The sequence below is a fragment of the Chelonia mydas genome, chromosome 4, assembly GCF_015237465.2.
Source record: "Chelonia mydas isolate rCheMyd1 chromosome 4, rCheMyd1.pri.v2, whole genome shotgun sequence".
Taxonomy (NCBI): domain Eukaryota; kingdom Metazoa; phylum Chordata; order Testudines; family Cheloniidae; genus Chelonia; species Chelonia mydas.
In genome coordinates this window covers 78,688,161-78,702,702 of record NC_057852.1, presented here as the reverse complement: position 1 = coordinate 78,702,702, position 14,542 = coordinate 78,688,161, and the positions used below count along the sequence as shown (strand labels likewise).

At 40.0% G+C, this 14,542-nt stretch overlaps 1 protein-coding gene across 2 annotated transcripts in view; it reads right to left on the bottom strand.

Moving 5' to 3' along the window:
• The window catches only part of TENM3 (teneurin transmembrane protein 3), a 2,200,211-nt gene that overhangs the window by 441,948 nt on the left and 1,743,721 nt on the right, over window positions 1-14,542 (bottom strand). For both annotated transcript variants that reach the window (XM_043546023.1, XM_037897578.2), the window contains one exon: window positions 3,476-3,754. In XM_043546023.1, the coding sequence (XP_043401958.1) occupies window positions 3,476-3,754 (279 nt within the window). The remainder of the gene's footprint in view (window positions 1-3,475; window positions 3,755-14,542) is intronic.

Here is a 14,542-nt window from a genome sequence, read left to right as displayed (position 1 = left end):
AGGTTTCCTGAAAAATGCTGATGTCTATATGGTATGCTACCTGTTTACTTAAAATTCTGCAATTTAATCCTTTAACAGCATTGTTTTGTGACTAAAGCTCTTAATCCTTCCAATATTAAGCATGAATTAGTGTGGCATTAGTGGGGTCTTAGAAATAGGTATATTGCTAACACCCTGATAAGTCAAAAATAATGTCTGCAGGGAATTACTTATTCCATTGTGCAAACAGCTTGTAACATTTAAATGATCTTCTAATGGGATTGGGTAGTTGAGTAATATAACACCAGGCTGGGTAAGGCTCTGGTTCTGGTACTATTTTTAGCTGGTAGAGGCTAGAGGCACCATGCTTGGAGAAGTGTAGCTAGGGGACAACCACGACAGTCTCCAAGATGCAGTGTGCACAACTAAGTTAAAAAAATGGGGTGGGGAGGAAACGGCAGCTGAGAATGAAAACCAAGCTCTGATTCCCAGCTTTTTAAGGGGAAAGCCACCAAGTACATATTGCGCATACACACTTTGCACACTTAAGCCCGAGTTTGCAAACCTTTTCTATGGGTCACAGTGCTTACGATCACAAATGGTCCCAATGACTTCAGTGTGGCCTACTTATGACAGTAAGTCAATGGGACTATTTATGACAGTGAACACAATGCCTAGCAGTAAGCACTTTCAGGACTGGACCCATAGTTATGATTGTGAAAGAGGGAAATATATGTCATGATGTTTTAGAGCTCTTGCTTTTTAACACATTGAAAATCAAATTCTTTCTCCTAATCTGGTTTGCAAGTGCATATTTGGGATACAAATGTGTCTGTTTGTAAAACAAAATTATTAGAGAGACAAGGTGGGTGACATAGTATTCTGCTCACCAATAAAGTTGGTCCAATAAAAGATACTACCTCACCCACTTTGTCTCTCTAATATCCTGGGACTGACACAGCTACAGCAATACTACATAAAAAACCCAACATTTGGAATTCAGTCAGGATCTTTTAACCACCACCACAGGGATAGCAAAGAGGATTGAAATCTGTAGGACATGCTCATAATTTTAGCTTACATTAGGGAGCCACATCACATTTATTTGTCACATTTCAACATTTTACTAGGACGGCTATTAATTGGCAGGCATAAATCACAGAATCACTAGATTTACACTCAAAGCCAGATACTCCAGATTTGCCACAAAAGAAAAACCAACGTGTGTCATGACAGGAATTACTTCCCCCTTATTTTAAGCTATATTTACATTTTATATTTTACCATGAACATTTAACATATTGATTCCCTGTATTTTAAAAAAATGCACTTCAATATGAATCTTCCACATTTGGTGGAAACAAAGTGTCAAAGAAGATAAACTCTCACAACCTGCATTGTCTCTCCTCTTAAATGGAGACCTGTAACATGGTCTACGTGAAATATGTTTTGAAACCTAATGGGACATTCAGGCCATCAAAATTTCATTAGCCTCACAGCAGTTCTAGTGTCTTCTTAAGTTGGACTGTTGGCCTCCCTCTCAATAAATAAATCAACTGTAATCCTTTTTAGTAACTAAACTCTTTTTTGAAGCAGTATCTAAAACATCAGACAGTCTGCTTGCATAATTTTACCAGTGCTGAATAATATGTTTTCCCAATTTATTCACAGTTATTTCACGCATTAAAAATAAAACACAATTCCAATTTTAAATTCATGAATGGAGCCAGAGAAGAGTACAAACCACTTATAAATATTGGCAGGGTATAACCAGATTTTATTTGTTTAAGAATTTATAAATGGCAGAAATACAAGATTTATAAAAATAATATCCTGAAATATAACACTGCTGAAGTAGTCATCTCTGACTAAATGAAGGCCTGGCTACCTAGAAGTTTTACGGTGTTTTCTAAAGTTTGTAAAACCTAGGCTCTGGCAAACCACTAAGAAGGAGTGAGCTCCAGCATGGGCCCTTCTAAATAGGGAGATCAGTAGGCTGACTCACCATTGGTTCCAGATAATTTAGTACCGAGAGCCAACAGGAGCAGCCCAACAGATCTAAACTTCCATGATGGCAGATGCATAAGGAAATAAGTACAACCCTCAAAGAAAATCTCCTTTCCCCAATTTGAGATGTGAAATCTTCCCCACAAAGAACAGCTTACTCTCCAGGTTTGATATATCAAAAGACCAACACACAGAGAGTAGTATTCCATTTGAGACCGCCATACTTCAGAGGCACTCACTTTCCTCCCCTCAATGTTCTTGTTTAACAGGAAAGAACAAGAAAGCGTTCCTTGACTTCCTCTAATGCATCATATATTTTCTTCCACATACAGGAGCCTGACAATCCTCATTTAAACCACAAATCACAAGGGAAAAAATATTTGGTATGAATAAAAACAAAATACTGATTTGATTTCCTCTTTACAACATTAAGGGTACTCCTGTAAATAGTTACAATAAAAACATACTATGGCTTTTAGTTTAAAATCAAGACCAACTATTTTTTGCAAAAGGTCGAGGACACTGAGATATACAAAACTGCTTATTACCACAGTGAGACACAGTTTTAACTGAGCAAACAGCAATAAAATTGCCTCTTCTATTTCACAGCTGAGCCAACAAGGTTAGTAAATTAATAAAACAAACATCCAGTCAAATAACTACCTCCCTAGTTTGCATTTTACTCAATACTTTCACCCACTTCATGTATTTTTTCTCTTTATGTTCCTTATATATGGTCATTTATGGAATAAAGACAGCATACTGCAATTTTGGTTATATTAAAAATCCTATGAAAATATTATAACAAAGTTATTACAAGAAAGCTAAAAGGGACATGTCTTCTAATATCTGGTGCACTTTAACTATTAACACTATTTCAGGTTCTGCTAAACCACCCAAAAGTAGGGTAAGATTATTTTTAAAATTGCTGTTTAGGTTTTTGTGGATTTTAATTGCACAGTAATCCAGTCCCCAAGGCACATCAAAGGCCAAACTCCCCTCTTTACCATGATTTCAATTGCTCTCATCAACTTGTAAGTTTAAAGCATGATCAAATTTGTTCTTCAATCACTTGAGCCCTGTTAATACACTATTCTGTGTGCTCATTCATCCATTCTAAGATTCTGCAACTTCTTTGAGATGTCTTCAAGAGGAATTTACAAATACATCTTTGATTGCAAGCTGGCCTTGGGGATAAACTTTATAACCACTTGCTTCACTATTCCACAGAGGATAACAGGTGACATGGTCTGAGATAAGTTAAAACTAAATTCTTTTTTTTGTGCAATTAAATTCTTCAAAATTATAGCTAAAACATCACATGCACCACTTGCATAATGTAATTGACTGATGCTGAATATTGATCTTTCCTGGAAAAAAAATACATTATTCAAGGTCATTCCTTGAATTTCATTGTATTTAAAAATATCACATCAACCAAAACAGAAATAAAGTGTTGAATTATATACTTATACACATAAGAACTTACCATTCTCACTGTCGGACTTGTTTTCGTGTTCAGTATCAGTCAGAGTGAGGGCTGAGTTGGAACGGCTTGATAGACAGGAACTGCGCCCTGATTTGACCCCCCTGCCCCAAAGTCTCATGGCATGCTCTGGAGACATCACTCCTTCATTTTCAGTATCAGCATCTGACCCTGCACTGATAGAGTAACCTCTGTGGGGGAGCCCCATTTCCGCACAAAATGTCAGTCCTCGACGAGTTGCTGGTTCACAAACTCCTAACTGCCTTAGGGTAAAATTCTGTCCTGATTAAGGGAAAAAAAGAACAAAAAGTGAGAAATGTTTTAAAAACCTATAAATAAACACTCTTTAAGTGTACAAGTTCCTCAGGTATCACACAAGGTGTTTTGTTAAAGCTCCACATGTGTTCTGATCTAGTGAATTCTTTTTCTTTCGCACACTGCGGTGCCCCTTTTCAGTCTGTGGCTTAGCACTGCTTTGTCAAATGCTTAAGCACATCAGAAGTGTTCTAAGGTAAGAAAGAAATAGAACACGACCTGCAAACTAAGAAAGGCCAATTCAGCACATAAAAAGGATTAAATATAAATGACAGATTTTTTTGCTTGACCAAAGTGTAAAAGCAATAACAAGTACTTGTTGGGATTATTTTTTTCTGTCCTGGATAGAGTCCTAAACAACAGGATACTGTCCCATCCAGATGTCACCTGTCATGGCAAAAGGAAAGACTTCCCTCAAGAATAAAATAGTTGTTCATTAAATGGAAATAGGGGCTCAGTTGGTCTTTATTAAATCTTCTGACTTAGTTTAGTGCCTAAAGACAAACAAATATGTGCTTTTATTTCAAACAAATATGTGCCGGAATACAGCACTTGATTAAACTCACTGCTGTTTCTAGCCTCTTGACTTTTGCTACATATTCTAGATATTTTACTGATTAAACAAAGCCAATATATTTTTGTAAAATAGTTCATGTTTCGGGGAGGGAAGGTGATGATGTGCAGGGACAGAGACATATAAGTGTATCCCAAATGACTGTATTAATAAATTAGGCATAATAAACTCATGACACTTCAATAACTTAAACTGTTTAAATTGCGACACTCAAAAATTACTGCTGTTTTTAATGACTGTCTTCATCCTGCTTTTATTTCTGAAATCTACAGACACATTTTATGATATATAGACACTTGACATGTTCATTGGCATGTCAATACCCAGAATGCTCTACCACTCCAGCTCCCAACTATTTCATGGTAGTGCTCGTCTCCAAGCTCTAGGAGCAAGGGAAACATTTGGCTGTGCTGATAGGTGCATGAAGTACTTTCGGTAGCTGTAGTTGGACAGACATCTTAATTTCCCTTAAAATAGTCATATTTCTTTTGAACATCAAAAGTATATGTTTAACAATAAGACTATAAAAGTAGATAATGTAATAAGAAAGGAAAGATTAGAAATCAGAAGTTTTGTGGGCTCAGAAGATAGCATATTTCCTGAAATGCTAAAACAGTTAATGTCGCTTGGACCTTGACAGGTTTTAAATGTGCCAGCTAATTACTTTATTGCTGTGATCATATCAGTTATTGCAAGCCATTTTATCTCAGTCAGAATCGTAAATGGATTCTGACAATGACACTCATAAATAATGAAAACCAGTTGCTACAGTTAGCCACAAAATCAAACGGTACTTACGCAGTTGTGAATAAATGTCAGAAGTAAAATTCGGAGAGGGGGAGGATGGGGGAAGGAAGGTAAATATAACAGCAGAATATCCATAGTGGTGAGTGAACTGCATGAAGGTTCTGATCTGCACACCTCAATGGTGTGTGCTACCAGTTTAAATATAGTCACACCAAATGCAGTTTTATGTGGTTTCAGCTTTCACAAAAACTGATCATATAAGCAAATTAAAAAATAATAGTAATTGTGTCATCGTTGCAGGTAAATCTAGTATGTGTGACAACACTTATTATTTAGTCATTAACATTTAAGTAAATATACTAGAGGAGATGGGACTATGTATGCAGCTTTTGCTTGTTTGATATATTATGTATACAGGCTAATATTTCAAATGTGGATGTCTAAAGTTAGGCACTTAGATATGTAGCGTGAATATGGAGTTCGCCATCCTTTGGTAAATTTTGGCACACTATATAATACACATTGTAAACTACACATTTTATATGAGACCCACAAATTGTATATAAAAGATAAGAGCCTGAATGGTGCTTTGAGGAGAGGGGAAAAGAGAAAAAGAGATGCATTGCCTGAGTACTGATGACTGGAAACAGAGTCACAGTGGTCAGTAAGAAAAGGAGTACTTGTGGCACCTTAGAGACTAACAAATTTATCTGAGCATAAGCTTTCGTGAGCTACAGCTCACTTCATCGGATGCATTGAGCTGTAGCTCACGAAAGCTTATGCTCAAATAAATTTGTTAGTCTCTAAGGTGCCACAAGTACTCCTTTTCTTTTTGCGAATACAGACTAACACGGCTGCTACTCTGAAACAGTGGTCAATGGGAGTTCTGCCATTGACTCAAACGTGGTATAAGACCAAGGCTGTTATGCTTAGAGATTCAACCTAGGCATCTCCAAATCTAGGCATCTCCATCTCTACAGATACGGAGGTGGGAGGGGGGATGGCACGCTCACTCACACCAGTTACTATACCTGTAGAATAAGAGTACAGCATTCTCCCTCCAATGCAGATTGTAACTGCTATCAATATCTGATAGAGGGCCAGACTATAGCCATGCTCTTCTTTGCATTCAGAGAACCACATTACAACAGTCCCTGCACCGAAGTGTTGAGTGGGAAAGATTCCTTGAGCCCTCTCCCCAACTACAGAGACTATTTTGCTGGAGCAGTCATAATCTGTCTATATAGAGATACACACATACACATTTTCTATGAGACTCAATTAAAGGCAACTCACGTCATCTGCCCATTTGTCAACTGCCAGTTTGCTTATTTTTTGATATGTAATTACAAAATGACCAGTACATGCCTGGGGCAATTTTTTAGTTCCCATTATATTTTCCATTATAAAATTGCAACAACTAACAGGTGCATAGTGGAGCCAGAGCAAAGCTTCACTATACCTTTTAAGGGAGATCACAGAATTGCTGCATCATTCTCCCATCACAACACAGAATCTTCGATCCTTTCGATGCCACAAGGAAATTCTTTATTATGCCAAGGGTTTTGCATACTGCAGGACCAATCCTTGATTCACTGAACTAAATGGTAGTTTTGTCAGAAATTTCAAAAGGAGGACTATTGTCCTCTATGTAAAATTTCCTAACTTTTAAAATTAAGTGTTTTATTTAACAATGGAACTGTGTTTGTCAATATAGTTCACCTACAATGTAACACATTCTGCACAAAAATTCTACATCTTTGAAAAACCCAAACATTACAAAGTCTGGAAATTAACTCTAAGGTATATCTATACCCCAGTATAAGCCCAGGGTTCGAACTCAGGCGCAAGCCTAAACCCCTTCCATCTACACACAACTTGTGCTAACCCAGGGTGGAGGGTCCAAACCTGAGTCAAGCTGGTACAAGCCCTATTGTTCTGCAGTGTAGATGCAGCCCCACTGAAGTCATGCTCTGGGGGGTCTGCCAAAAGTATCCCACAGTCCCGAAAGGAGACTTTCTTTGTCCTCAGGACAGTCAAGTTTGGAGTAACAAAGAGCTAGAGCAGCAACATTTTGGGAGGCACTAGGAAGTCTGGGATACGGGTGGTTGGACTCAGACCCAGGTAATGTATTGCAGATGCTGGAGCCACAGATGGGAACCAGGGTTCAACAATTCCTAACCTGGGGATACAAATGAGTATGGACACTCAAGCCGCAGTTTAACAAATCCAGGGTCTGATAATCCGAGTTCTACTACTCCTGAGCAGTAATCATTTATTACTCACTATCATCCCACCCAGTTTAAATTGGGAACTGGCTACATCCCATAGTTTAACTCAATGTTGTTAAAACTTTGGGTTAAAAAAAATGTAAATCATCTGTAAATAAAATATATTACTGCGGGGGGCGGCGGTTGTTTTGGTTTGGGGTTTTTTGAGCTTTAGCTGGGCTTCAATTAAAATAACTTTCCACTTGAACTCTTTTCATTTAAGATTTTTGGTTTGGGAATTTACCTGTTTTTTAATTAACATCAAAAATTAATTTTGGGTCCAGATGTAAGGTCAGCAAGACGAGAACTCTGTTCAGATATATTGCAACAGGCCCGGCAAAGCAAGGCTCTATCCTGTATACTTTAGAAATCAACAGGACTATAGTGTGACGTTGCACTCGATATGCTTTATGAAAATATGCTTGGAATGTGAATATAATGTAACTGGAATATGCTTTATGCAATAGGTCTCTTGTGATTATCTTATCATTACAAAAGTCTTATCATTACAAAGCTTATAATCTACTGAGTTTTTTCCTCCTATTTGTATGAATGTATCATTCTTGTATCTGAAGCTAGAAATATGAAGTATTACTCGAAGTCCTATTGTACCTCTGTAAAGTGTTGGCCATTACCTGTGGCTTGGAATCTTGATGGCTGCCATTAACTAGGACAATTGGTTGTAAATGGCTCTGTTTGCTTGTAAGCCAGGGCAGTTTTTATTAGTAGTGTCCCTTGACCTGTATGTGCATCATCCGCATTATCGCGTCTGAGGTTACAAGAGGCCATGAGGGTCGACGCCACTCCAGTATCCCTCTTACAACTAAGCAGTGGAATCCGTAGCAGGGGGGATGGAGGGCAGGTATTGGAATCCAAATTGGGACCACACATCGAAAAACCTCCAGTTACAGTAAGTACCCTCTTCTTCTTCGAGTGATGGTCCCTACATGGACTCCAAACATGGGTGATTAGAGAGCAGTGCTCAGCCTGGACATGGGTACAAGGACTCACAAGAAAGTACAATGTGTAAGACAGCACAGCTGACTGCTGCATCTGCCACCATTACTGGGGCGATGGCGTAGTGAGCGATAAAGGTGTAGACAGAGGGCCACGTGGCCACCCTGCAAATATCCTGCCAAGGTTTGTCCATGAGTGAGGCTAATGTGGTAGCATATGCCTCTGTGGAGTAAGCTGTGACTCCAGGGGGCAGCGGTTTGTGAGAGAGAGTGTAGCATTCAGCAATGCACCAGGAGATCCATTTGGAGATGCGCTGTGAGGAGAGGGCTTAGCCCTTGCAACATTCAGCAATGGTGACAAAGAGCCTTGGAGAAGTTCAAAAGGCATGGGTGGCATGAATGTAAAAGACAAGAGACCAGGCAGACATTGAGAGAATGTAAAGTTTTAGCCCCATGGGAGGTATGAGGTAGAAGATGGGAAGGTGGATGCTTTGATTGAAGTGGAACACAGAGATCACCTTGGTAATGAATTTAGGGTGTAGGCGCAAGGAAATTCTGTCTAAGAAAACGGGCGGAGGGACCTCAGCCATCACGGCTGCCAGTTCACTGACGCGTCTCACCAAAGTGACAGTCACCAAGAAGATCAGTTGCATGGAGAGGTGGGAAAAAGAGCAGGCTGTGAGGGGTTCAAAGGGTGGTTCAGTAACAGTAGAAAGAGCAATATTCAGGTCGCAAGAGGGCGTAGGTATTTGTACTGGTAGAAGGGCGCTGTACAAACATTTGAGGAAGCATATGATGGTTGGGTGAATGAAGACGAAGGAACTGTCTACTGGGGGGGATGAAGGAGTGGGTGAGGACAACAATTTAAGTTGGAGGAGATAGTCCAGAAGGATAGGAATGACTATGGGTCTATTGGGTCGTGGTGGCGGTGTGCCCAGGTGATGGAATGCTTCCATTTTGCCTGATAGCAGGGTCTGGTAGATGGCCTTCTGCTGTGCGTGAGGACATCACACACTGGGATGGTACATGCTGTTTACCCACAAGCCCCATGCAAATACCAAGCCATGAGGTGGAGTGGGCCTGGGTTGGGGTGGGTGCAGAGTTAGATCGGGGGCGAGCGGAGAGGTGGAGGACGTCCATGAACCAATACTGGCAAGGCCAAAAGGTTATCAGTAAGACCATTGCTTGAGCCTGTTGAATCTTGTGCAGGACTTGCAATGGATGGAGCGGCATGGTGGACTTCATTGGTCCAGGGCAGGAATAGTGCATCACCCTGGGAGTCAATTCCCAATGCCCTTTTGGAGCAGAAGAGGGGGGAAGTTTGTGGTTCTTGCTGGTCGCAAAGAGGTCCCAGCAAGGGGTGCCCCACCAGTGGAAGACTGAGCTTAGCTTGGGATTGTGTATTTTATGATTCACAGAGATGGATCTGCTGAGCATGTCTGCTAGGGAGTTGCTGCCTGGAAGATAAACAGCCTGTAGCGTGACATCATGCTTGATGCACCAGTTCCAGAGTTGGATGGCCTCCACACATAGAGAGGGCGACCTGCACCACCTTGCTTGTTGATATATACAACTTCTGTCATGTTTTCAGATAGCAATGATCTTATGAGGGGGAGAAATGCCCGACAAGCAAGACAGGCAGTTCTCAATTCCAGGTGTTGATGTGCCTCCTAACCTCTTTTGGTATCCAGAAGCCCAGGGCCATGTGATCATCCAGGTGGGCACCTCAACCAGCGAGGGAGGCATCCACAGTGAGAGTGGTGCAGCAGTGGGAGGTGTAAATGGGGTGCTGACAAAAACTTTGGACATGTTGGTCCTTCATGGGAAGGAGGCTAGGACGAACTGGAGGAGCAGGATAGACATGTCCAAGTGGTGCGTCTGAGGTTTGTAGATCGACCTGAGCTACAGCTGAAGGCAGTGCATATGGAGGTGGGCATGGGACGTTACAGAGGTACAGGCTGCCACGTGGCCAAGGAGGGAAAGACACTGGCGGATACAAACAGGTGGTTTGTGGCATAATGTTGTGACATGAGAGGTGACTGTGGAAAACTGGTTTGCCAGGAGGAAAGCTTGGCTCACAAAAGAGTCCAGGAGCACCCCTATAAATGTGATCCATTGGGCAGGGATGAGAACTAACTTCTCTTCATGGATACAAATGCCCAGGTTGGCAAGGAGATCATGAAGAATCTGGATAACTGAAAGGAGGTGGTTGTGTTACATCGCAATGAGGAGCCAGTCATCCAGCTATGGAAACATGGAGTGGCCAAGGTATTGCATCTGGGCTGTGACAGCAGCAAAGACTTTTGTGAATATGCAGGGAACTATGGTGATACCAAAGGGGAGGACACAGAACTGATAAGAGGAATGAGAGAGAAACAGAGAAATTTCTGATGAGCCGGGTGAATGTCAATGTGGTAATATGCATCTTTCATACAGAGAGCCACAAACCAGGCTCCATGGGAGAGAGATAATGAGTGGGAGAGTGACTTTTTGTATGAACCTGTTGAGTAACTCGATGTCCAGAATGGGGCGGCAGTCGCCTCCATTTTTCAGAATAAGGAAATATAGGAAATAACATGCACACTGTCCTACCATCCACATTATATGATAGTGGTAAATCTCATTCAGACTGTGGCCAGGAAACAAACCTTATGCACCATTAACCCTTAGGTGCAACTGTTACTTCCAAGGTGTGAAGAATCAAAATTATGTTTACTGAGACCTCCAGAAATGCTGGCCCAACTGCTTTGTTGGGCCCAACTGCTCTACTGGTTCCAAGGAAGTATTGGTAAAGCTAAGAATGGGTGCCCCTGTGTGTTTCTGCTGCTCATACAGCGGCTACCAAAAACACCACCCAGTCCTAGACACTGCCCTTTTTAATTGAGAGCTCATTAGAGAAGGAAGTGTCCTATGTCCTACTCTAATGAATTTCTAACTTACCCTTTCCCATACAATCTTAATGTGAAGCTCCTTATATATCTTTGTAATTACCCCACTAACTTCATGAAATACCAAAAGGCACTTATCAGAAAAACCAGCAAAACAAGATCAATTTGAAGATTCCAGATCAAAAAATGTTGAGATAAAATTAGGAAAAGATAGAAAATTATTAAAAAATGTATTGATAGAGATTCTTATTCTGTATTATTCTTCTAATTTAAACTTAAATTTAAATTTAATTCATATATATATATATATATAAAATATTTACCTGTAAATTGATATTCACAACCAAGTTAATTTAGGGGCTGTTGAGATAATTCACTCAGCCAGGCAAAAGGAAATCAAAGTAATAGCATGACATTAATTACAAAAACTCCTACAGCAATTCTTGTTATAAAGTCAGGATTTGCCAACACTTACCATACAGTGTCATAAGAACATAAGAACGTCCATACTGAGTCATGCCAAAGGTCCATCAAGACCAGTATCCTGTCCTCTGACAGTGGCCAATGGCAGGTGCCCCAAAGGGAATGAACAGACAGGTTATCATCAAGTGATCCATGCCCTGTCACCCAGTCCCAGCTTCTGGCAATCAGAGGCTAGGGACACCATTCCTGCCCATCCTGGCTAAGCGCCATTGATGGACCTAGCTTCCATGAATCTAGCTCCCTTTTGAACCTCGTTATAGTACCAGCCTTCACAACACCCCCTGGCAAGGAATTCCAGACATTGACAGTGCGTTGCATGAAAAAATACTGTCTTCTGTTTGTTTTAAACCTGCTACCTATTAACTTCATTTGGTGGCCCCTTGTTCTTGTGTTATGAGGAGGAGTAAATAACACTTTCTTATTTACTTTATCTGTACCACTCATGATTTTATAGTCCTCTATCATACCTCCCCTTAGGTGCCTCTTTTCCAAGCTGAAAAGTCCCAGTCTTATTAATCTCTCCTCATAAGGAAGCCGTTCTATACTCCTAATAATTTTTGTTGCCCTTTTCTGAACCTTTTCCAATTCCAATATATCCTTTTTGAGATGGGGCGACCACATCTGCACACAGTATTCAAGGTGTGGGCCTACCATGGATTTATATAGAGGCAATATGATATTTTCTGTCTTATTATCTATCCCTTTCTTGATGATTCCCAACATTCTGTTAGCTTTTTTGACTGCTGCTGCACATTGAGTGGATGATTTCAGAGAACTATCCACAATGACTCCAAGATCTCTTTCTTGAGTGGTAACAGCTAATTTAGACCCCATCATTGTATATGTATAGTTAGGATTATGTTTTTCAATGTGCATTACTTTGCATTTATCAACATTACATTTCATCTGCCATTTTGTTGCCCAGTAACCCAGTTTTGTGAGATCCTTTTGAAGCTCTTTGAGGTCTGCCTGGGACTTAACTATCTTGAGTAGTTTTGTATCATCTGCAAATTTTCCCACCTCACTGATTACCCTTTTTCCAGATCATTTATGAATATGTTAAATAGGACTGGGCCCAGTACAGAGCCCTGGGGAACACCACTATTTACCTCTTTCCATTCTGAAAACTGATCATTTATTCCTACCCTTTCGTTCTTATCTTTTAACCAGTTACCAATCCATGAGAGAACCTTCCCTCTTATCCCATGACTGCTTATTTTGCTTAAGAGCCTTTGGTGAGGGACCTTGTCAAAGGCTTTCTGAAAATCTAAATACACTGTATCCACTGGATCTCCTTTGTCTGCATGCTTGTTGACCCCCTCAAAGAATTCTAGTAAATTAGTGAGGCATGATTTCCCTTTACAAAAACTATGTTGACTATTTCCCAGCAAATTATGTTCATCTATGTTCTTAACAATTTTGTTCTTTATGATAGTTTCAACCAATTTGCCCGGTACTGAAGTGAGGCTTGCTGGCCTCTGGTTGCCAGGGTCACCTCTGGTACCCTTTTTAAAAATTGGTGTCACATTAGCTATCCTCCAGTCATTTGGTACAGAAGCTGATTTAAATGATAGGTTACAGATGACAGTTAGTAGTCCTGCAATTTCACATTTGAGTTCCTTCAGAACTCTTGGGTGAATACGACCAGGTCCTGGAGACTTATTACTGTTAAGTTTATCAATTTGTTCCAAAACCTCCTCTAATGACACTTCAGTTTGGGACAGTGAAGACTGATGCAAAGAATTCATTTAATTTCTCCGCAATGGCCTTATCTTTGAGTGCTCCTTTAGCATCTCGATCGTCCAGTGGCCCCACTGGTTGTTTAGCAGGTTTTCTTGCTTCTCGATATCTGCTTCTGATTTATTTAAAAACATTTTTGCTATTACTTTTGGAGTCTTTGGCTAGCTGTTCTTCAAATTCTTTTCTGGTCTTTCTAATTATATTTTTACACTTCATTTGCCAGAGTTTATGCTCTTTTCTATTTTCCTCATTAGGATTTATCTTCCACTTTTTAAAGGATGCCTTTTTGCCTCTCACTGCTTCTTTTAGTTTGTTGTTTAACCACGGTGGTTCTTTTTTGGTTCTTTCATTATGTTTTTTAATTTGGGGTATACATTTAAGTTGAGGCTCTATTATGGTGTCTTTAAAAAGTTTCCACGCAGCTTGCAGGGATTTTACTTTTGGTATTGTACCTTTTAATTTCTGTTTCACTAACCTCCTCATTTTTGTGTAGTTCCCTGAGATCTGAGATACTGCAGCCGTTTTCTATTATAAGGGTCGGTGTACAAACAGTTTGTGTACCACTTTAATTGTATTGCTCTAGAAAGTGATGTAATTAAAGAGGTGCAATCCCCAGAGGGTTACGGAATGCACAGTTATACCAGTACAAATATGCTTATATAGGTATAGCTTATTTCTGTGTGTTTTTAAGCCAATATAGTTAAATCCATAAAAATACTGTATTTGTATGGACAAGTCCTAGGTATAGGGAAATAGCAGTATTTCAGATACTATTAGTAAACGTTGGCTTTTTTAAAATGGCAACCCACTGTGTAACAGGTATACAGCAAGCCTGGTCTACAGGAGATATCCAGAAACATCCACAGCCATGTTAACCTCAAATCACACATGCTGATTGTACAAAGAGCAGGTGATCACTGTACAAAAACAAAACAAAAACAAAACAAAAAACCCACAGATAGAGAGGTCTCATGCCTCCTTGATTATCAATCTTTGCTCTGGCTAACGTCTCTTTATTTGTACTTAGATATTTACTTAAATTGACAACACTTAACTAAAAGGCAAACTCTACCATATTCCAGAAATAGCTACCTACT